Raw genomic sequence first — 24,838 nt, forward strand, 5'->3', positions numbered from 1 at the left:
CAAACTTCTAACTTCTTAATCAAGGGACCGAATGATAAAATACCAAACTATACTCAAGTAGTTATATCACCAATAATATAATCACACATAGGAATGTAATGTCCGAATAATTCATATCACATTTATATCACTTATAATAAGCGAGACTTCTCCCATATCTGGCACCCACTCAGTTAAAAGTTAGAACATTGTTTAGCTCGTGTTTTGTTGCCTCTACGCGTTTGTTTGCTTTTATAAATATGTAACACGAAATTCTACTGAAATTTTTGCTCATGATTGTTCAATATTAATATAGGCTTTTAATTCTAAATTATTTGGGGGTATTCACTAGGATCAATTTCACATCATCCTGAGTTTTCTGCTATTTAATTAATAAAATCTTAAGCTATGGTCTAAATAGAATAAACTGTTCTTTAATGGTTCTGCTAAAAATATTTTTCTTTCATGTATGTTGGCCCGCAAAATACAAGTGTTACAATGGCTAAACATTCGGTACTAATTAAACATTTTCGTGAACCACCAGCTTTATTTTTCTCAATTCCATTTCTTCAGTTGTTATACAATGCTCTCTCGATGAAACTGCACCTCCTGCAATTTTAAAGAACTAAAACTTTAGCCTAGACTTACCAGTTAATAAAAGCATGAACAATCAAAATCGATTCAATGCTAGAGAGGAAATTCTTTATTGTACATTCACCTTTTCAAACATCAAATTCTTAATTCTGAGTTTATCTTAAGATGAATTCTTGGTACCTATAAATTGGTACTTAATTTTTGCCCATCTTACCTTTTATATCAAATTTTAAATTTTAAAAAATTATTTATTTTTATATTTTTTAAATTAAATATTAATTTTTTATTTTTTTTAACAATTTAAGCTCCACCTTTTAAATACCATAGCAATCACCTTAATATGCAACACTCTTGAGTGAATTTCAGTAAAGGATGATAAATCTTTTCCTTGATTTGATAACCCCCCCCCCCAAAACACCCCCAAAACATAAAACCAAAAAAGAGTAGGAATATATATGTATGTCTATATTTCTTGTAATGAGCTGGCATTATAAGACCATTCTCAATCCAGGCTGTCATCTCTAGTTCTTTATGAGAAAAAATATCCTATTCAACCACAAGGTTGTGATAATGAAAGAATTGAAAATGATAACAGGGCAAAGAAGCTAAAATAATGACAACTCAATTTTGAGTAAAGAGAATGCCGTGGCTAAATGGATGGCTAATTATACTAATGCTAGTGAAAATAGGAAGTTACAAACAAATCATAAAACAAGAATTGAATTTTGTAAATAAAAGTAGTGAATTCCTACTTTGATAATTCGAAAAATGCTCTATCTTTTCCTTTCACATCATAATACACCGAAGAACTTACATAACAATTAGTCTAGCTAAGAAATTTACATAATAACAATTCATTAATAACCATGATTGAGATTATGTCATTCTCAATATACTAGTTGACCTTGAAGAAGTTAAATGACAAGAGATTGCAAAATTATAAAACACTAGAAGAAATGCAAGGTTAGCTAGATGAAGCCTATGTTGCAATTATACGTAATAGAAAAATAACAAAACTAGCAATTGAGCAAGCACCACAGTAATTAAATAGGATTCTGTTGTGGGCAACACTAAACTAGAGTTACTAGCAAATAAAAGTGAGGAGCTGGACGTAAGTATAAACTTCTGTCTTAAAATGGTATGTTTTATTGTCAGGGGAAAATGGTGAAAACAACAGAATTATTTTAGCTTAAAGTTCTAATATATTTTGCAGATAAAATTATCACCCAAGAAATTATGTTATATTTTTAAATAGTATAATTTAAAGAAAGGAGTATACTTTTAACTTTGTTTCTAAAACAAATGTTATGCCATTTGTCACTCGAAATTTAAATTACAAAAAATAGAAGTAAATGGGGAATGAAAATTATAAAACGGTTTCCTATGGAATAGAATTGATGATTATTTGCAGAAGAATATAAATTCCAATCCAACATGAACAATATCAAATTCAGTATCTGCCTACTACACTTACATACATGCAAATATGTACCAAATTTAGAGCCCGTTTGGGAAGTAGCAAAAGCTACTTTTTTTTTTTTTTTTTTTGATTATGAAAAGTTAAAATCTGCGTATTTGGCAGCATTTTAGAAAAAAATTTTAACTTCTCGAAAAGTTAATTTACAGCTTTTTGAAGAAGTAGAAATATATAACTTATCTACTTCTCGATAAGTCATTCTACCACTTTATTAAAAAAATTAATTTCAAAACAAAAAAAATTTACTTTCCTTCTTGACTCTGGAAAAAATACTGACCACCACAAATTATGTTTAACGGTGGAGAGGGAAAATTTGGAAAGTAAAAATCGTAGGGGTAAATGTAGAATTACAAAAAAAGAAAACAGAGGGTTCAATTTGAAATTACTAAAATCCGTGGCCTAAATAAGATAGTAAAAGCAGAAACAATTAAACAAATAACCTCGAACAAGCTTGATTGTACCCTCACTCTGTTGGTGGTTGCCAGAATGTTGTCATTCCTCTCATTCTCACGAATCATGTTAAGGTATGCTCTTCAAATCCCAAATCCCTCTCCTTATTGTGTTCCCTATTCCGCTCTCCGTCTTTGCTTCCCTTCAACTTCATCCCTACACTCTCACTCTCAGCCCCAATCACTTGATGAAGCTGTTGATTCCTTCACTCGCATGCTCTCTATGCGTCGCCCTCCATCCATCATCCAATTCACCAAGATTTTGGGATCTCTTGCCAAGACCAACCATTTCTCCACAGCCATTTCCCTTTTTCAGCAATTGCAAGCCAGGGGAATCGCTCCCGACTTATTTACTTTGAGCATCGTGATTAATTGTTGTTGCGGCATGGGTCGTATGACGCTTGCTTTCTCTGTATTGGCTAAGATTTTCAGAATGGATTATCAACCTAATACGGTAACATTGAATACACTCATGAAAGGTCTCTGTCTCTGTGGTAGTGTTGAAAAAGCAGTGCGCTTTCATGACAGAGTGCTGGCTCATGGATTTCACTTTAATCAAGTCACTTATGGGACTTTGATCAATGGCCTCTGTAAGACCGGCCACACATCAGCTGCTATTCAAATGTTGAGAAAGATCCCACGGTATGGCATTGCTCCTAATGTCTTCATGTACAGCGCAATTATTGATAGCCTCTGCAAGGATACACTTGTAAGTCAGGCTTTTCATTTATTCTCTGAAATGCTTGCTAAGGGAATTTCTCCAGATGTTATCACATACAGTTGTCTCATTTTTGGATTGTGTCTTGAGGGTCAATATAAGGAAGCCGTTGATTTGTTAAGTGATATGGTGCTTAGAAACATTACTCCTAATGTTTATACCTATAATACTTTGATTGATGGGCTATGCAAGGAAGGAAAGATCAAAGATGCTAAGAGTGTATTGGCTGTAATGTCAAAACATGGTGTGAAACCAGATGTGGTTACTTATACCAGCTTAATGGATTGATATTGTTTGGTTAATCAGGTAAATAAGGCAAAATATTTATTCAACACAATGGCCGAGAATAAAGTGTTTCCTAATGTTCGGAGTTACAATATCATGATTAATGGCTTTTGCAAAAGTAAAATGATCGATGATGCCTTGAATCTCTTCGAAGAGATGGGTCGCAAGAACTTGGTTCCTAACACGGTAACTTACAATACTCTAGTTGATGGCTTAGGAAAATCAAGGAGAATCCTTTGTGCTTTGGAGCTTCTTGAAAAGATGCATGATCGAGGTCAACCTGCTGATATAGTCACTTACAGTTCTTTGCTGGATGCTTTGTTCAATATCAAACAACATGACAAGGCACTTATGTTATTCAATCAAATGAAAGAGTGTGGCATTGAACCAGATATGTATACATACAACATACTTATAGATGGCCTGTGCAAAAGTGGAAGACTTAAAAATGCAAAAGAGATTTTTCAAGATCTTTCCATTAAAGGCTATCGTCCAAATGTGCGGACATACACCATTGTGATCAATGGGCTTTGCAAAGAGGGTCTGCTTCTCGAAGCATTGGCACTCATGGCAAAAATGGAAGACAATGGTTGCTTACCCAATGCTGTGACTTATGAAACAATCATTCGTGCTCTATTTGAAAATGGTGAAAATGATAAAGCGGAGAAACTTCTTCGTGAGATGATATCTAGAGGCCTATTGCAAGGATAAAAGTAGATGAGATTCTTCTTGTTAGACATCACAAAATGTTGCTTGTATCTCTTTCTTTTTAACTTGTGTTTTGTTACCATCTTCTCGATCAACTTTCCATTCGATACTAATGCTTTTAGATCTTCACATGATTGTGATTCTTTATTCTGCTTTACCCACACCTAAGTGTTTTCTTTGCCGTAGCTTATTTTATGGCATTTTCGGTGACTAGATGGCTGTTATATGTGGCTTGAAGGATCTATCATTATTTCCTTTTTTGTTTTTGTAATTATATATGTGCATTGGTGTTAATTTATTCCTAAGCTGAAACAGTTGTGATTTTCATCATTCAAAGGGAATCCTTGTTAGTTGTGAAGCTTCCCTGCACTCTTATTGTCTTTCGATCTTTTCATTTCCCCCATATTTAAAGTAAACTCCCCCATATTTATTCTCTTTTGGGAAATGATTGCTAGAGGCTTATTGAATGGTTTATAGAAGGTAAGATACATCAACTCAAATTAATAATTTTTCTATTATTGTTGAAATTATTACAAAGCTTTAAATTTTGTGGCAATTGGATTGGAGGATTTGGGAATTATCATGAACTCAATAGCAGCGGTTTTGGTTATCTCATTATTATGAATGAATTTTGAACTTTTGTTATTGGATGACTTTTGAGTCTCTGTTTGTTGCCATGGCTATAATGCATCCTGTTTTGGTAGATATTCTTTGTTGTAACTGATTTGTTAGTGCTTAACATTTCTTGATAGTAACCTAGAGCTCATGATTGGTGTTCTGAGCAACTGTGCTTTATTTGACTGAATTTCCTAGGAAAAGATATGTAGTGCCAAGAGCCTAAGATTAATGGCATAGGTATATGATTTTCGCTGCTATCTTCAAAACAAATTCATCTGCTAAATGCATGACCCCACTTTTTTGTTAACCGTTTTTGACGTTTTGATCTTTTTTACAATCTGAGCTGAAGAAATCTGTATATTAAAGTATGTTATCACACAATGTGAATTTGGGTAATATGGTTTAAATATGAAGTATCTTAAAACCTTTGGTCATTTTCATAGTTAGTGTTACTCAGTTGTGATTCTTAGAAACTTAACCAACCGAAAATACGTACATATGAAATAGCTCTTCACAGAGATTTTCTGTTAATGCGTAGTTGAACTGTTTCATTACTTGTTGAAATCCTATATAGGGATTATTGTATTGACATTGTTTAAACATGTTGAAAAAGCTTTTATTATTAAAACATGGTTTGGAGTTTTGTTGTTTGTTAAAGATCTGGTGATTCTAACTCCAAGTACAATTGTTTTTACACCTATTCCTTTGGTTTTTCTAAATCTTCTTTGCATTGTGATGGCTGAGGTTAGAATAAAGAATTAAAAGTGAAACAATGTTGTACAATTTGAGGTTGCATTTTTTTAGAATATCTTTGAATGTTAGTACAATTTCTTTTGGGATCAAAAGTTGAACTGTGATATAGCCTCGTTGCTGATTAACTTATTTTATCAAACTGATTTTGAACCTGTATTGGTGGTTGAGTATTTTGGATTCTTGACATGGTTTTCATCTTTGTTCCACGAGTAATACCGATCTACCTTATTGATTCCTAGGTACACTGAAGCATGTTAAGTTGCAGCTTGGGGCAGACAAAAATTGAACTTCTCCAGTATGAATTTTCTTTATACTTGAATTTCAATTTATCTCCTTCTTAATAAATTGAGACACTCAAATTAATATTTTCTTAGCTTATTTGGTTTCTAGTTGAACCCATACTCATTGGATTTTAAGCTTCAAAATCAGTTTTAGATGGAAGTGACTAATAGTTGCTTTCACAAAAAATCACTCTTCAGACAGCATTAATAAACATAAATTAATTCAATCTCAAACAAGATAGAATATGTTTGATGTTGCTATACACATTGAGGAATTAATCTTAGCATTATTAAATTAGGTTGTTCATATACTATTATTTTGTGGTGCATAAATCAATTTTTAGACTTGCTTTGATTAAAATTTCCTTTTTCACAAATAAGTACAGGAAATATTCATTTGATCTTGTGAAGGGTATAATCATGGTTTATTTTAATGCTGGTGTCGAAACCATTGCAGAAGCAAATCAGCGGTTCTCAAGTGCCACAAACCAGAGACAATGTAAGCATGAGAAGGCTCAATCATGGAATATGTATCAATAACTAAGGTAAGACCAATACATTGTTGATGTTGAAAAGTTATGAACAGCAATGTATGGGAAACCATATCAAAAGGATAAAATGTAGTCAATTTAATCTGATAAATGCATAATTGCATAAGAAATTTAATGTTTGATTATTATTTTTTTCTTACTTTTACTCTTAAACAAAACTCTGTTAAGAAAAATTGCTGAAAACAATGTCATTTCTATAATTCTATGGAAGGTTACATTACAAGATATATATAAGGGCTGATTCAAATAGCTTTTCACTTTAGACATTGTTTTTGGACTCAAGCTTTAACCAGAATGCATCAAAATTGCACACACAGACTATCATTGTTCTTTCAAGAACCTCTCAATTGAACTATTCTACTAAGTACTATCATTGACATGTTTTGGGAGGAACAGCTCTTTGCAACTGAATGCTACAAGAGGTAGCATTTCAGGGCCAAATCCAAGTTGTCGAGGGGGATTCTTATTTGTACAAATGGCACGTCAAACTTAGAACGAGCACGAAGGAATTAACATACTTCTTTATCTTTTGAGTTGTTTTGCCGGATCGATTGCTCAAGACCTTTGGTCTCTATCCGGACTTGATGAAAAAAATGGGATCACTTCTTATGAACTTGTTGAAAATGATTCTGATCTAGTTCATAGCCTATTAGAAGTAGAAGGCGCTCTAGTGGGATCCTCACAGACAAAAAAAAGGTTGCAGTTAGTTTGATAATGATCGAGTAACATTGTTTTTTCGGTCTGAACTAAGGAATTCCTTAATATGATTTAAAAAAGATCTTGTTTTATGTTGATAAAAGATTTCTCTATGAAAAATATGAATCAGAGTTTGCAAAAGGGGAAGAAGTCTTCGACCCGCAACAGATGGAGGAGGATTTATTCAATCACATAGTTTGGGCTCATGGAATATGGCACTTTCTTCTTTTCATGCTCTGCTATTTCATTGTCTAAGGAGGCTTTAGCAATTTTGGTGACGAAAATGAATAGAATGCCTAAGAAGAATATATAATTGTTATTATTAAATCTCCAAAAAGAAGGAGAACGGATTTTCTAAATTTTTTCGTTTTTACACTTGATAACATCGTGTTATCTTGAGTTTTTTTTTCTTTATATATATATATATATATATATCTTGTTGAGGATGCAAATTATCTTTTGACTCCAATGTATAACTCAGTTAAAATTATTCAATATCATTTTGAGCATTACTATTGAATTTAGAATAAGAAAACAAAATTTGATAGATTTTTTTTAACGTCTCTTATTTCTTAAAAAATATTACTATTTGTTATGTTAATTAAAGTAATTAAAATAAATAAATACAAAGGTCGAATAATTGTGCAAGGAAGAAATTGTTGAAATAAATAAATAAGAGATATATGATATAAACTCTTGTCTAATTCTTGTATTCTTGTCGAATGATGAATTATTAATTGTCAATTATTTATTTTCTTACCATTTTCTATTGGCAATTTCAGAAAAGAGTTAAAAAAAAGAAAGAAAGAAGAAACTTGTTAGGGGTTCACAATTTTCTTTTATATTTCATGATAATGGAACAATTCTTAATAATCAACGTGTATTTTTTTGTTTTGTTTTGTTAATTATAAAATAATTTAAATGCTTAATTAATTAATAACAGCCATATTCTATATGGTGTTAGGAGTGCTTGGTAACGAATTGTTAGTCGACATACATAGAATACTCAAGAGAAGAAGAATTGAGTATTAACCATTTCAACAATTTTTTTTATTTTGCAATACTTTAAAAACTTTTAATAATATAGAATTAAATTGAATTCTATCAATAATTGAATTTCAGCTAAAATTAAATTGAATTTTAATATTTATAATAAATTAACAAAATTATAAAATTGAATTGAATTCCAATATTTAGAATATTTATGTGAAAATTGGAACTGTGAAAGGTTGAGAGACAGAAAGCGAGAAGAAAGAGAAGCAAAAAAAGTGGTAAAATGATTCAGATTTCTTGTTGAAAGAGAATAAAAAATTACAAAGGTAAAATTCGGTATAGCTGCACTATATATACAACAGCATGTGGACTAACCAACTGTAGTTAAGTTAAAACCAACTAACTAACTAAGGTAAGTTAACAGTTAGTAATCTCTAATTAACTAGCTTTACTATAATTAGCATATGGTATAGTAACGATCTATATCAACTAACATCCCCCTCAAACTAGGAGGGTAAACATCTAACAATCCTAGTTTGCGATAACATGAATAGAAAGGTCCTGGAGCAAGTGTTTTGTTGAGCAAATCTGTTGTTTGGTTAGCAGATGTGACAGGGAAGCTTCAAGATCCCCTCATTGGCCATGTCTCGCACAATGTGGCAGTCAGCCTCTATGTGCTTCGTCCTCTCATGCAGAACTGGATTAGCAGCCATGTGAAATGCGGATTGGCTATTGCTATAGAGGGTGAATGGCTGCGCATGATCAATGCCAAGAGTTCTTAATAACTGAAGAAGCCACAGACCTTCACACGTCGCATTTGCCAATGCTCGGTATTCCGCCTCTGAAGATGATCGAGACACAGTTTGCTGCTTGCTGCTCTTCCAAGAGATTAAGGTGGTCCCTAGGAAGAAACAGTAGCCAGAAACAGATCTCCTTGTGTCTAGACAAGTTGCCCAGTCAGCGCTCGCAAACCCAGTGAGGCTGAAATCAGTGCTGAGAGGGAAGAAGAGACTTGCAATAGGGGGCTTCTTGAGGTAGCGAAGTATCCGCAGAGCAGCTTTATAGTATTTAGTCATTGGGGACTCTAGGTACTAGTTGAGTTTACCCACGGCAAATGCAATATCTGGCCTTGTTGTTAGTCAAATACTGTAGTTTATCAATGAGGCGATGATAGAGCTTTGAATCATTTATAGGGTCTCCAGAGGCCTTTGATAGATGAGTGGAATAATTTATCGGTGTGTATACGGGTTTGGCTTCAATCAACCCAAATTCCTCTATCAAATCTGTAGTGTATTTCTTTTACAACAAAGCAAGCCCCTTAGTGTTGTATGCAACTTCCATGCCAAGAAAATATTTGAGTTTTCCCAGGTCCTTGATGCTGAAGTGGGTATCCAGTAGCTGTTTGATCCGGGTAATTTCTTGAATGTCGTCGCCTGCCAAAACCAAGTCATCAACATAGGCTATAATGGCTATGAAATTAGATGGAGTTTGCCGAGTGAAGAGTGAATAGTCTGACTTGGATTGTACGTATCTAGCTTCAGATAAGACTGAGACAAGCTTAGTATTCCACTGGCGACTAGCTTGTTTTAGTCCATAAAGTGACTTGTTAAGCTTGCAAACTGATCCAGCAGGGGCTTCAAGACCATCAAGGACCTTCATGTATACCTCTTCCGGCAAATCCCCATGAAGAAACGCCGTATTGACATCTAATTGGTGTAGATACCACAGCTTGGGGACTGCGATAGAAAGTAAAACACATAGTGTTGCCATGCAAACCACCGGACTGAAGGTGTCAAAATAATCGAATCCCTCTTTTTTATTAAAACCTTTAGCCACCAGCCTGGCCTTATGCCTTTCAACAGTCCCATCAGCGTTGAATTTCACCTTAAAAACCCATTTAGATCCAATTGCATTCTTCCCAGGAGGCAGTTTGGTAAGCACCCATGTCTTGTTATTTTCAAGAGCAAGAAGTTCAGCATTTATTGCATTCTTCCAACAAAGATGTTGAATTGCTTCATTCTATGATTTTGGTTCTGAAATGGTGGACACAGCTAAAGAAAAAGCTCTGTAATTCGGTGAAAGTTACTGGTAAGTGATATATTTGGAAAGAGGGTACCTGGTGATTGAATGTGTCCTGATGATGGTAACAATGCACATTGATAGTCATCCAAATAGACTGGTGGTTTTCTAATTCTGTTCGGTCTTTGGACAGCAGTGGGGTGAATAATTTGTGGAGGTGATGAGTGATGTGAATGTAGTGGTGGTAATGGTGTATGCTGGGATGAATGCGATTCCTGGTTTTCAATTGGTGGATGAAGGGGTGTCAATATATGATTTTTTGACTCGACAGATTGTGATTGTTGTCCTGGGCTAGTGCGAAATTGTGTGTGCTAAAAAATTTAATTCGAATGGTTTTTATGCTCGTCATATATGGGAGAAAACAAGTTTGTGTTATCTATATGCTGACTATGTGCATGCACATGACCTTGAGGTGTAGAATCTGAATTCTTTTCAAAAGAAAACACTTTCTCGTAGAATTGAACATTTCTAGATAGAAACAGTTCTCTTGAATTAATGTCATACAAGATAAAACCTTTAGTGTGTAACTTATAGCCTAAGAACACACACTTCCTTGCCCGTTTGTCTAACTTCTTTCTATGTGCGGTGAGGGTGGTAGCATAAGCCAAGCAACAAAAAACTTTCAAACTCGGTAAATCTGGTTTTTCAAAAAAAATAGTTCATAAGGTGCTATGTCCTTTAAAGCGATGCTTGGTAACCTATTTACGAGAAAGGCGGCATGGCTAACAGCATAAGTCCAAAAGGATTTCGGAATTGAAGAGTGAAATAAAAGTGCTCTAGCCATGCCCAATAGGTGTTGGTGCTTTCTCTCTACCACACCATTTGTTGTGGTGTTTTGACACAGGATGTTTGATGAATGATGCATTTTTCTTTAAAAAATGAAATCAAATTAAATTGGGTCCATTATTGGACCTGAAACACTTGACAATTTTTCCAAACTGTTTCTCAATGTGTGTTACAAAATTCTTTACTAGGATTGGTACTTCAGACTTAATTTGAAAAAATGAACCCAGGTGAACCTGGTTTTGTCATCAACGATTGTTAAAAAATATCGATGTCCATTAATTGAAGGGATGGCTAAGGGCCCCCATATGTCTAGATGTACCAAATCAAAAGCTTTAGAAGATTGTGTAATGTTTCTTGTAAAAGATAATTTCTTTTGTTTGCCAAAATGGCAAGGATCACAAGGTTCAACATAACCTGTGCATTCTATGAAGGAAAAATCAATCTTTATTACAATAGATCTACTTTCAAGGACATGCCCCAATCTTAAATGCCATAATTTGGCATTATTTTCTATGCTATATTTTCAAAACATGTGAGTGTGGTGTGTAGAATGTTGTGCAGCTTTTGTTGTGCGTGGTGATTGAAGAGAGATTTGTGGTGCAGTTTTAGAAATCTCTGATGTGTAGGGTATTGATGCAGATATGGTGGTAGTTTGTGAGCATAATGGGCTGACTCTCAATGTGTAAAGTCCATTTGATTCCTTAGCACACTCAATCATCTTCGAAGTATTCCTGTCCTGTATCTCACAGCACATGTCAGTCATAAAAAAGTGGTAATTTAATTGTTTTGTAGCCTTAGATACTGACAGTAGATTAAAGGTAAAAGACGGTATATACAACACTTCAGTGAGATACGGGTTATTTGAACAAACCACTATTCCAACTATTTTTGTCAAGGTTTGGCTTCCATCAAGCAATTTCACAAGAATGGGATCAATGTAGTGATAGCTAAAAAAATTTGAGGAAAAAGGACACATGGTCAGTTACACCACTATCTATTATCCATGAATTTGAAAAAAAAAATATTTTATGAATAAGATGTGTGAAATATATGAACTCATGTGCAGAATATAAATTGGTATACCTGTGTGGTTCTGTATAGGCTGGTTTTGCTGAGCAATGTTATTTTGGTTATTCCCTTGTTGAAGTAATGCAATTAATGTTTCTCTTTGTTCTTGAGATATCATGAGATGAGAATTCTCATCGTCTTCCTTTTGAGTCAAATCCAATTGACTGCCACTGACTTTTCCAATTTCATTGCCAAGTGCTGTGATTGTGCAATTCATGGTTCTGTATGGTTGCTGTCTCGTGTGAGGGGGTAACCCATGCTTCTTGTAACAGGTATCTACCAAATGCCCTATCTTATTTTAGTAAGAGCATATTTTAGGTGGTCCTCTACCTTTTCAACCTCTGTTTGACCTTTCTCTTTCTCGAAAATTACCGTTTGGAGGAGGGTGTTGGTGTCTTGCACTTTCAAATCGAATCAGCTGAGCTCATGAGAATTCGAGATTCACTCACATCAGGGGAGTGCAATTGTCTCTCTTGCTTGTTTCTTCTATATTTTCTAACCACGCCTAATCCACACATACACTCAGCTCCACAATAGCATTGAGGGATCGATTCCAGATAGTCCAGTTCCTACCATAGGGCTCTCAATTTTGTGCAATACGCAGTTAGGCTTAGGTCACCCTAATTCTCACTATATATTTTTCTTCCAATTCAGCTACCCTAAAGACATCTCCATGGTGGTATGTGTGTTTAAGGTCATTCCACATGTCACAAGCATTCTCATTCCAGATTACACTTTGGAAAATTTCACTAGTGAGTGAGAAATTTATCCAAGCAACGATGTATGTGTTACACTTCTCCCACCCCAAAAAATTCTTGTCATTCTCATCAGGTTTAGGTAATGAGCCATCAATAAGTTGCAACTTATTCTTTTATTTAAGGGCTAATCACATTGCACGAGCCCAAGAATGGTAGTTAGATGCATTTAGTGTCACATTCACAATGGAGATTCCAGGGTTCTCTTCTGGATGCATGTAATAGGAATTGTGTGTGTCATAGTTTCAATTCGGGCCAATTCTATGGTGCCTATGACTTGGTGCCTAAATTTTGCCTAACTTTCTTTTTGTAGTAAGCTTTAAATTTTTAAAAATTATTTTTATATCTTTTAAATTAGAAAAAACAACCATTTGTACCCATGAACTTTACGAACGCTGACAAAAGTAGCCATTACAGAAGAAAACTAATGTTGTATCCATCAAAGATGGATTCCGTACAACAAAAGTAGCCAAATCCTAAATTTATGTTGACTTTTTAATAAAATTCCAGAATTACCCCCATCATTATCTTCAACCCCTCCTCTCTTCTTTCCTAAATCTCAAATACCTTCATTGCCTAAAAACCCTAATCTCAATACCTAAAAACCCCAAATTATCATTTTCCTAACCCTAATCTCAATACCCCTTTCAACAAATTTCAACCCTCTCTTTATTCTTTTCATCAATTTTACCACCTCCTTCACCAACACGTGTTGATGGTGTATTGAGTTTGTGCTTCCACCACTGTCGCCGGCGGAGCCTTCTCCTCCTCCTGCTGTAACTTCCGGCTGAGAGCAGTTTTGGAAGAGGTAGTCTCCCGATGAGTTGGCACCGTATTCATGATGATGATCGGCGAAGGAGTGTCCACCGAGTAAGTTCTCCAGCTTGGGTTGTTGGTGATAGTGGTGGTGGTTGTTGTCGACATTGTTATTGTTGTTGCATGAAGTTTCCAATAGCAGGTTTTGGTTGATGTAGTTATTCTCCTTCCAATCTATGATGATAAAGAAAAATTAAAAAAAAAGAGTAATTTGTAATAATAATAGAAAAATTAAAAGAGAAAAGAAATTATTAAACCTTGATGAGTAGAAAGGTGATGATGATTGTTGAAGGGTTCTTGATAGATGGAAAAAGGAGGGAGGTTGAGAGTAGTAGCGGCATGAGTGGAAGGAGTGAGATCAAAGCAGTTTCCATCATCAGCAGCAGTTACATCATCTTGTGCAGTGGGATTGAATAGCCCAAAACGAGTTTGATGATGATGAGTAGTAGTAGTAGTGTGTTGTTCTTGAGGAGAGAGAGAGAAACCCAGCAAGTTCATTGAATCCATAGAAGAAGAAGAAGAAAAAAGGTTAAATTGCTGAATAAAGAGAGGGTTGAAATTTGTTGAGAGGGGTATTGAGATTAAGGTTAGGAAAATGATAATTCGGGGTTTTTAGGTATTGAGATTAGGATTTTTAGGTAATGGAGGTGTTTGAGATTTGGGAAAGAAGAGAGGAAGGGTTGAAGATAATGGTGGGGGTAATTCTGGAATTTTATTAAAAAGTCAACATAAATTTAGGATTTGGGTACTTTTGTCGTACGGAATCCATCTTTGATGGATACAACGTTAGTTTCCTTCTTTAATGGGTACTTTTGTCAGCATTCGTAAAATTCATGGGTACAAATGGTTGTTTTTTCTTTAAATTAAATATTGATTTTTAACTCTTTTAAGTAAATAGGCACTACATTTTAGGCACCATGATATTCACCTTCAATTCGAACTTACAGTGACGAATGGTGGATTCTAGTTCATCTTGTTTTGCAGGTGTAGGTTTTCAAATCTTGAAAGTTGGTTCAGAAGTTTCGTGAGATATTGAATGTCGCTTGGAAAATACTCGTCCTCCGCCGCTTCGAATGGATCTTCTATTCACTCCTCATTCGCCATGGATGGGCCGAATCGGGAGCTTTCAACAACAACCTATTCTTCCTCTTGAGCTTCAATCGATTCCTCTCACTGATGTGAACCTTCCATGCTCACCGCACCATGTGAAAATTAGAATTGTGGAAGGTTTAGAGACAGAAAGAGAGAAAGAAGAGAAGCAGAGAAATTGGTTAAATAATTCAGATTTCTTGTTGAAAGAGAATGGAAAATCACAAAGGTAAAGTTCGGTATAGCTGCACTATATATACAACAACATGTGGACTAACCAACTCTAGTTAAGCTAAAGCCAACTAACTAACTAAGGTAAGTTAACAGTTAGTAATCTCTAACTAACCCAGCTTCACTATAATTAGCATATGATATTATAATGATCTATATCAACTAACAGTTTATCAAATGAATTAAAATTTTATAATAGATATTAGATAACTTTATCCTTTATTAATATAACATCATATTTAAATAATAAATATATTTATATATTAAATTATATGAAATAATTAAAAAATTATATTTTTTAACTATTTTTTTCAACTAAAATTTGTTCACCTCTTTTAAAAAAATAAAAATTAGATTAATCTAAAAATATTAAATTTAAAAAACATTATTATTAATTAAAAAATTAAATAGTTCTTTAATGCATGAACATCTTTTTTTATTTTTTATTTATTTTAGAGGTGAAATTATTGAGTTTTAATTAGATTTTAGTGTTTGAAGCCTCTTTAGATGCTACTTTGAATTGCTTTGGTGTTTTAATTATTTCAGATGAAGTTTGGATCGGTTTGGTAGAGTGCGTGTACAAAAAAAGAGAAGAGTTTGGAATCAACCAAGCTGACACTAAACGCGGACCTGGGCGTTTAGCGCCAGAAGCCTTGTAATACGTGCCAAGCCTCAGCCACCAGGGGTGCTAAACGCTAAGCCTGGCGTTTAGTGCCAGCAAGCCAGAAACGATTGAAAGCTCTCTACCACTAGCGGTGCTAAACGCAACTTAGCACCAAGGAGTCAAAATCGAAATGGGAGTTTCTACCACCTGGGGCACTAAACACCGAATCTGGCATTTAGCGCCAATGATGCGGATCAATCTTCACCAAATGAGTATCTTTAGTTGGATTTGACTTTTAATTATTGTATTTTATTTTGTTTTAATTATTTTTATTTACAAATAAAATCTTTTAGGTTTAGAATTTATTATTTTATTTTAGTTTCAAATCAAATTAGGTCAGATATAAAAGGAAAAATATTTAGCCCTTCGGGGATCTTTTCTCTTACGCACTTCATTCCATAGTTTACACTTTTTAGAACCCTAGTTTTCTCTTTGAGTCATGAGTAACTAAACCTCCTTGGTTAAGGTTAGGAGCTTTGTTTATTATATGGATTAATACTATTGCCTCTCTGTTTTAATTAATGCATTGATTTCAATTTCAAGGATTTGCTTTCGTTCTTCATCCTAGGAATTAGGGTATATTGGAAGATAACCCTTTTTCTAATTGAGTTCTTGTTAAATCTTGGAAAAGTAATTTACTTGGACAAAAGCTTGAAAGTAATTCCTCCTAAACACTAATTGCTTGGACTTAACGAGATACGTGACATATAATCCTCTCATATTTGGGTAATTAGGTTTTTGTGGCTAATAGACTAGAATCGGACTTAAACCTTTAATCGAAATTAAGTGACCAAGGGATTGACGGCTGACTAGGTTAGAGGAGACTAAATCATTGAGAAATTAGGTTTAGTCAATCACAGTTTGCCATAAATTGAATCTTGCATGATTAAAATAGTTGGTAAGAAATAGAAATCCATAAAATAAACAACGCTAAAGCCTTAACTGTTTTCTCACATATCTTTTCACACCAATTTTACTATTTGCTTTCTAAATCACTGTTTGATACTTTTGAACTCCAAAACATCATTTTCTGCTTGTCTGACTAAGTGAATCACTCAATCATTGTTGCTTGGTCCATCAATTCTCGTGGGATCAACCCTCACTCACCTAAGGTATTACTTGGTATGACCCAGTGTACTTGCCGATTAGTTTGTGGACTTTAAATTCCACATCATTCTTCATGTTTGATTCCCACGATAAACCAACAACAGAAAATAAACATGAACTACCAAAACATAACTTGTTGAGTGGTCTAAGGACATAACAAGTAAAACAAAACTAGTTATTAACGGCAGATTATAGCAACTAATCTATGTTATTAAAATGGAATAAAATTATGCCACTTTTTGCTGGTGTCATAATTAACACAACTTCACTTGAAATTTTCAGACGTATTGACAAATACTTGGTGTCATTAATCTAAGTTAAACACATAAAATCTATGTGTGTGGATAATTTTTTTAGATCTACATACTAGACCTTTCAAAATAGGTATATATTATATTAAGTGACTTGAAGGAAAGGGAAGGGAAGGAAAGAGAATGAAGGTGGTAAGAGAAGAGAGAGTGTGTTGGAAGGTGGGAGGCATTGAAAGAATGTGAGTGACGAAAGTTAAGAAGAAGTAATTAAATTATAAAGATATTTTAGACATTTTAAATTTTAAGTAAAATCCCAATGGAATGGAATTCCAAATCAGACCTATTTGGGTCAGAATTGATTTTGAGAGAAAATAACGGAATTGAATTAAATTCTATCTAAATTAATTTAATTATTTTTGTTTCAAATACTGGAATTGAATTCAATTTCTACCAAGAGATTTCCAAACACCTTGAAAGAAAGACAAATAGAGCAAATCAAATATAATACAGTTAAATAAAAGATAAGGATAGAGTTTGTAAATGATGGATTTTATTCTAGTTGGACTACTCCATTTGTATATGTTACGTCTAATTCTTCTCATAGTCATGATGGAGATTTATCCGCCATAATTTCAAATTTGAAATGCGTGCTTAGAAAATCACTACAATTTAGATTATTTTGGCTGCGTTTGTTTTGTGGATAGGATAAAACATGATATTGAGACAGAAACAATAGAATAGAGATACTAAAAATTATTTTCTATGTATTGTATTCGGATATAATGTATAATACACTAATATAATGTCCAATCTTATGTTTGGATACACATGGACAAGACTAAAACATTATGCAAAATCACTAAAATAAACATTTCTTTCATACCCTCCTTTCCTTCTCTCTGTCTCTTACTCCTTTCTTGACGCCTAACCCTTCCCTTTGCTAAAAGACGGTGGAGGAATGATACCTGCTATACTTGCTAAACTCTGCTTTTGCCAATTCAAAATTTTTTGGGTGCAATTTACTTACGTAATTTTTTGAATTTTTTATTTTTTTCCATCTAAAATTTTTATTGTGTAAATTGGAAGATTCAATAAGTGTTGGATTTGATCTTTTTACCCCAATTAAAAGAAGAAGAAGAACATAATGAAAGAAGATGAACACAGAGATAGAGAAAGAGCAAGAAAATGAGAGTGCCTCTCTGTATTCTCTGAGTACCTCTCTGTATTCTCTGAGAACCTCTTTAAGAATGACGATACAGAGAAGAAGCTTAAATTAGGGTTTTTGAAAAAAGGGGGGTAATTATCTATGGGTAAAAAGAAAAAAAATTTTCATTAAAGATCCATGTCCACCCTCTCAAATTTCGTGTCCATCATTATCATTCTTTTAAAACTGCACACAAAATAAAGAAAACAATCCTGGAGACACTGTGTCCAGTATCCATGTCTCTTTATCCAAACACTTTTTAGATATTTACTGTCCATCTCTGTGTGTCATATCTACAAGAACAAACGCAGCCTTTGATACACCTAACATAATTTTTCACCTTTTTTTTTGGTGTCTAAACAACAAAGAAAAATACAAAGCAAAACACCTATCCTAAATTAGACATAATGATTTGCTAGAGAGCTTCTCAAAGGCCCAGACCAAATAACATTATTGAAATTATTTCTAGCTCCACATCTAGCCATTTCATCTGCAACTTTATTTGCTTTCCTACATATCCAATCAAATTGCATGTACCAGGATCTTGATAACAGCTCATGAATATTGTTAACTAAATCAACAACTTCAGATTTACACCCACTAGGAGAGTCATACAAAAGATGAAGAATGTCCAGACAATACATTTCACACACTATGTCTCTTAATCCGCAATCCCAAGCTAAAACAAGGTCCCTCCAAACTGCAAAAGTCTAATATTGGATTATAGACCAGAGAGGAGAGCTACCAGAACAACCTGCAATCCAACCCCATTAGAATTTCTAACAAGATAATCAAATTCAGCCAAGCTCAAATCAGTAAACAAACTAGCATCACAATTAACTTTAAAGCTATTACCTACATGAGATTTTCAGGACAAATGGTTCCTGAAGGTACTAAAAGAAGTATACCTGTTCATATATAACCTTAGATCCATGACCGTACTACTGATGAGAGCAACCACCTTGTGATCTGTCCAATAATTTTTAGCATAGAAAATGTCATTGTACCTATGCCTCTACAACCACCACACTCCGACGCCTAAAAGAGCCTCCTTACCAGATATGACCTTTCGAAACCAAGCTTCCATAAAGAAGCCTTCAACCAAATCAATAACTCGAGGATTTAGCATCTGCCAAATAACTCTGGAATATACACAATTTCTAAGGCAATGTTCTATTGTCTCCAAAGCCACATTGCATCTCTGGCACATAACCGAACTAGCTAGATGCCGCCTGAAGCAGAAAACTTTCGTCGAAAAAGTGTTATGAACCCTAAACCAAACAGTCAATTTGATCTTTTCCAGAAGATTCAAGTGCCAAAGCTAGTTTCAGTTGCTATTTTCATTCCAATTTAATTTATTCTTTAACAACCAACGATAACCCTCTTTTGCACTATACCCTTTTGTCCCTGCAGGCCACCAACTCCACCTTGGTTCCATGTTAGCCAATGTCAGATAGTACAGGTAGTGAATAAAATGCTTGACCTCAAGAGGAATTGTTAATGCAAGTCTCTCCACCTCCTAAGATCCATCATGCCACAAATCTACCACTACAAAATTGGACTCAGATATGTGAACATAAGGAACAATATCACAAAGCCTTCCAAAAAGAGTCCACTCATCATACCACACATATTGCTGCACATCCCCAACATTCCATTTGAAACCATTCTTGAGAGTATCAAATGTTTTGAGAATGTTCTTCCAAATGGCTAAAGCGTTCTGACTATTGTTGTTGCTAAGAAAAGTTGAATTCCGGAAATATTTATGCATCATAACCTAAAACCACAACTTGTCTCTATTATTGAAGCAATCACAAACCAATTTGTCGAGAAGCGCCATGTTAGTTGAGTAGGTATCCCTAACACTCAAACCACCCGTCCTTTTAGGAGTTATAGCAACATCCCACTTAAGCAACGACAACCCTCTCCCATTAGTTTGGCCGCTCCATAAAAATTGTCTCATCAAAGAATCTATCTTTTCACAAGCATACTTCGAAAGAAGAGCAATTTGCATGTTGTAATCCGGAATAGAAGCCATTACCGATTTAACCAAATGAAGTCTTCCTGCCTTATTCAGCAAACCCCCCTTCCAACTAGCAAGCTTCTTCTGAATCTTTTCAATAATATCCTAAGCCATCCTCCTAGAAGACCTTTCATGCCCAATATTCATCCCTAGATATCTTCCTAAGTCCTGACAAAAGCGGATAGTAGAAACTCCCGAGAGCACTTCTTTTCTTCTCTCAGAGATATTCTTTGAGCATACTAAGGTTCACCTTCAATCTTGATGCTTTGGAAAATAACTCCATAGTCTGCATAACCTCCCCTACCTGAACTTTTGTAGCTTTACAAAAAAGCAGGAGATCGTCAGCAAACATCAAATGAGAGATTTTAGAGCCATATTTGGAGACCAACACAGGTATCCACAACCCTTGAAAAATCTGATGAGTAGTAAAACAATCAAGAGCCTCCATAAAAAGCACAAAAAGATATGGGGACATGGGATCCCCTCGCCTCAAACCCCTCTTTGGGTTGAAATTCTGAAATCTCTCACTATTTCACAAGATAGCCAAGAAAGATGACATCACATAGGCCATAATAAGATTAATAGTAGCTCTCAAGAAACCAAATTTGACCAACGAAGCTTCAAGGAATCTCCAATCCACCATGTCATAAGCTTTTTCTAAATCAATCTTGGAAGTCATAGTCCCCTTTTTAGACTTAATATTCCTCATGAAATGCATAATTTCCTGTGCAACAATGATATTCTCTGTAGTTCCTCTTTCCAGAATAAAATCACCCTGGAGTGGGCCGATAATTTCCAAAAAAAATGGTCAGACCTTGTTCACCAGCACTTTTGAAATAATTTTGTAAAGAACATTACATAAACTAATGGGACGAAAATATCTTAACGAAGAAGGAGCTTTCACTTTAGGAATCAGAACAATGAAGGTCTCAAAAATAGTGGAATTTATAATCTTTCTCTCAAAAGCTCTCTTGACTAATCCCCACACATCATAACTGAGTCCCAAAATATTTTATAAAATAGAGCTTGAAAACCATTCGGCCCAAGAGCTTTGAAAGAATTCATGGTCATTACAACTCTTTTCACCTCTTCTAATGCCACTGGTTTAACAAATCTTTGACAGGCCTCATTGCTAAGAGAGGGATAGGAGAAATCTTCTATAGCATTGAGGTTAATATTCTCCCTTGTAGAAAATAATTTTTGAAAGAAATAAGTTGTTTCCTGCTCAAGCACCTGTGTCTCAGTGGCCCAGGTTCCATCATCTAACAACAACTCATGGATCTTATTTCTCTTTCGCCTAATAACCGTCTGCAGGTGAAAAAACTTAGTATTCCTGTCACCACATCAAACTCACTGCTCTCTAGATTTTTGGTACCACAAAGTTCTTCCTGAAGAAAAATAGAATTTAGCTCCTCTTGAATACCTTGCTCTTTCACCCTCAACTCCGAATTTTTTCCACTCTTGAGAGAAATCTGAACATCATTCAGTTAAAAAAATTCAATTTAAAGATTTAATTTTTTTGAAAATGTAGACTCTACGAATTTAAAACAATCCAAACTTTAAATGTCAATATAAGCACTAGATATACCTTATGGCATCCTCTCCAAATTCGTGTAAAAGATTGACTAAAAATATATTTTAAAAGATACCTAATTAAACTGAAACTTCACACAATTTAAGGATAAAGATTATATTTTTCACGGAATTTCTTTTTATATTTGGTTGCTTGTTGTTAAAAAACTAAGCGTGTGAGTGGAGGCACAAAAAAATTGACACAAACGATCATCAAATATTTTACTAAAAAAAATATAATATAACAAAGTTCCAAACTTGGATAAACATTCTACTCTAACAAAATCTATAATAATGAAATAAGAAGTGGTAATTGGTGACACTACTTTACCTTATCCAAATCTCTTCCAAAGAGCTCTTAAACGGGTAATTACTTTATCTAAACGAAATACTTGATACAAAAATACAAAGTAGTAATTTGTGATATTCTATCCAAAATCAAGTCCTAATTACACTAATAATACCTATCAGTACTAAACTAAAATGTGTAAATACTCAAATAAATACAAATAGAAAATACCAATATACAGGATTATTCTTCTTTAAACAGTCACTGTATTATTTAACTCCTATCATATAAGTCTAAACTAACCAAATCACCTATTTATATTAATTAGGTAGTAAAATTACATTACAAATATGACAATTTATGATATTATCAACTTATTTATGAGTTGTAAGGTGACGACTTTTAAATTAAAATCCTTGACCAAATAACTTTTTATTTTTACCTTTAAATTGGTCAAACTTTACAAATAATACACTTTTTAGTAATATACATGTATTTAATAGCGTCCTATCATGTCTATATTCAATCATTATTTAAAAATTGGTATCATTAAAAAATTTTTAAAATAATTTATATTCTCAACAAAGTTGTGAGAATTGGACTGGTCAATGAACCGGTAAGGCAATTGATTTATTGGTTCAATGGTTCGACCGAGATTCAACGGGGTTCAATCGGTTTAAATAAATATTAAATAAAATTATTAAAAATTGATATATATAATGCTTGATCACTGTCTAGTTGTTCTATCTTCAAAAATAAAAATTTTTAATTAGTAATAACTACAATTTACAAACACAAATTTACACAAATTAAATACAGTTACAGCCAATGACTAAATATTGATTGTTGAACAGATTTACAGAATTTCTATTCACATCAAAAAGCAAACAGTACATGCAGCACCAAAAGTTCAAAACAGAAAATTATCAATTCAGAAAATAAATTCAGAAGTCAGAATCCATACAATTAGACAATTAAAGCAACAATTAACAATCAACAAAATTAATGAGTACCACAAAAATTATTTTAAGAGAATTAATTCAAAATGAAAGGAACAGTGAACCTGAACAAAATCACTAAATCAAGTCCGAGACAAGCAACTAGAGAGGGCTAATTCCATAATTTTTAGCCTTGAAAATGCCCACAGCCTCATCAAGAAACTTAGCAGAGAAAGAGAGAACCTGGAGAACAAAGGGAAGAAGCGCGACTGCTCGAGCGTTCCACAGAGGTGAAAGCAAGGTCCCTACGCTCTTTTGTGCAAGAATACGCTGTTGTAAAAGTTAAAAGAACTCCTCCTTTGAAGTAAGAACGATTATCCGACTAACCCACACTTTTGGAGGAAGAACTAAAAGGGCTGGTGTAGAAAATGCCCTTGAGCAGTGGAATAGAGGTGACGATGGAGAGACGTTCGCGGTGAGCAGTGGAACAGAGGTGGGCAGCGGCAAACAATAACCTCAGCAAAAAACATCATGAACAGAAAATCAGAAATAACAAATAAATCTATAATCTCAGCAAAAATAACTAAACCAGCAAACAATAACCTCAAAAAATCCAGCTAATCAGCAAATCAATTTGAAACAAATAACAAGTATTATCAGAAATCAATTGCTAAACCTTAAACCAGCAAGCAGACGCCGAGGAGATGGCTGTAAAGTGCGAAACTGCTAACAAAGTATTACTTACCGGCGGCGAGGTGGAAGGCGACTAACGGCGACGACAGAGGACGCGACACCGGTGAACAGAGAGAAGGCGAGCTCGGCGATGACAACGACGCGGTGGGGGCAGCGGTTGTCAAACCCGTCGCTGCGGTGGCTGTGGTGGCTGCGCGATTGGGTGCTGCGGTGGCGGTGGAGGCTGCGGCAGTCAAACCCGTTGCTGCTGTGGTTGCGGGACGCGGAGGCTGCCGGACGTGGAGGCTGCGGGACGCTCGATTGGTGGTGGTGGTGGTTGCAAGGGTTCTCACTTCTCAGAGAAGAGAGGAGAGATGAGTGGCTTCAATTGGCGATTTAAGGTCCAGCACGTGCCTTTCTTCTTCTTCTTCTTCTTTTTTTACACAAAACGGCGACGTTTTAGAGGGTATATTTCCGAACCGGAAACCCTCTAAAAAATCGGACGGTTCTATTGGTTTACTGGTTAACCATCGATTTGATCAATTTTTTTACCAGTTTTTTGTCAGACGATTTCTAAACTTATCCGGACCAACTAGCTGATCGGTTTTTGATTAACCCGGTTGAACCAGCCGATTCGATTTGGTTTTCAGAACCATGATTCTCAATAAACTATTTTTTACCTTTTAATTTATATTCTCAATAAATTAAATATTTAAATTTTTTAATTTAAAATAATTTGAATTCTCAATAATGCATTTTTATTAGTTTACTCAATTTTTTTTTTCTTAAAGAAGGGATTGAGTAGTCAATTTAAACACATTGGCCAGTTTGGCTAAACTTCTTAAATAAGTTCTTTTGAAAAATGAGCTTAAAATATAAGGACTTTTATTAATTATAACTTTTAAATAAGTTATTTTGAGTTTGGATAGTTATTATAGAAGTCTTTGTTTTAAAGTTGTGCATTAAATAAGAGTGATAAAATAGCTTTTGAAAATAGGAGAAGTCACATTTTTTAACTTCTTCAAAAGCTCTTAAATAACTTTTTGAAAAGTTAAAAGTTTATCTAAAAAATTGTACCAAACACATTAATATAACTTTCTATAAGTCAAAAGTTGAAAAAAGTAGCTTTTTAGTGTTTTCCAAACGGACGCAAGCGTGTTTGGAAAACTTTAAAAGTAACTTTTTTAGTTTT

The 24,838-nt window shown here is 34.3% G+C and overlaps 3 protein-coding genes across 6 annotated transcripts; 2 read left to right on the forward strand and 1 right to left on the reverse strand.

Moving 5' to 3' along the window:
- Window positions 1-2,493: 2,493 nt before the first annotated feature.
- On the forward strand, window positions 2,494-7,575 carry LOC148566009 (uncharacterized). 4 transcript variants are annotated; one of them, XM_088487897.1, is made up of 4 exons: window positions 2,517-5,876; window positions 6,320-6,407; window positions 6,810-7,109; window positions 7,240-7,574. In XM_088487897.1, the coding sequence occupies exon 1, from the start codon at window positions 3,554-3,556 to the stop codon at window positions 4,211-4,213; it is 660 nt and encodes a 219-aa protein (XP_088344023.1). In that variant the 5' UTR covers window positions 2,517-3,553; the 3' UTR covers window positions 4,214-5,876; window positions 6,320-6,407; window positions 6,810-7,109; window positions 7,240-7,574. The 4 variants fall into 4 exon arrangements, with proteins under 4 accessions (XP_088344026.1, XP_088344023.1, XP_088344025.1 ...); XM_088487900.1 differs by having other exon boundaries at window positions 2,494-5,876; window positions 6,810-7,574; XM_088487899.1 differs by having other exon boundaries at window positions 6,323-6,407; window positions 6,810-7,575.
- Window positions 2,537-3,505, forward strand: LOC107644177 (uncharacterized). The gene has a single exon (XM_088487901.1). It carries the CDS (start codon window positions 2,537-2,539, stop codon window positions 3,503-3,505), a length of 969 nt encoding a protein of 322 aa, XP_088344027.1.
- A 1,126-nt stretch (window positions 7,576-8,701) lies between the features above and the next one.
- Window positions 8,702-9,178, reverse strand: LOC148566010 (secreted RxLR effector protein 161-like). The gene has a single exon (XM_088487336.1). The coding sequence runs from the start codon at window positions 9,176-9,178 to the stop codon at window positions 8,702-8,704; it is 477 nt and encodes a 158-aa protein (XP_088343462.1).
- Window positions 9,179-24,838: the final 15,660 nt, after the last annotated feature.

Source organism: Arachis ipaensis, chromosome B5 (genome assembly GCF_059453495.1).
Source record: "Arachis ipaensis isolate K30076 ecotype BB chromosome B5, ASM5945349v1, whole genome shotgun sequence".
Taxonomy (NCBI): Eukaryota; Viridiplantae; Streptophyta; class Magnoliopsida; order Fabales; family Fabaceae; genus Arachis; species Arachis ipaensis.

Excerpts from the sequence above, each read along its gene's own strand:
- LOC148566009 (XM_088487900.1), top strand. The coding sequence starts at position 3,554 with ATGGCCGAGAATAAAGTGTTTCCTAATGTTCGGAGTTACAATATCATG.
- LOC107644177 (XM_088487901.1), top strand. The coding sequence starts at position 2,537 with ATGTTGTCATTCCTCTCATTCTCACGAATCATGTTAAGGTATGCTCTT.
- LOC148566010 (XM_088487336.1), bottom strand. The coding sequence starts at position 9,178 with ATGACTAAATACTATAAAGCTGCTCTGCGGATACTTCGCTACCTCAAG.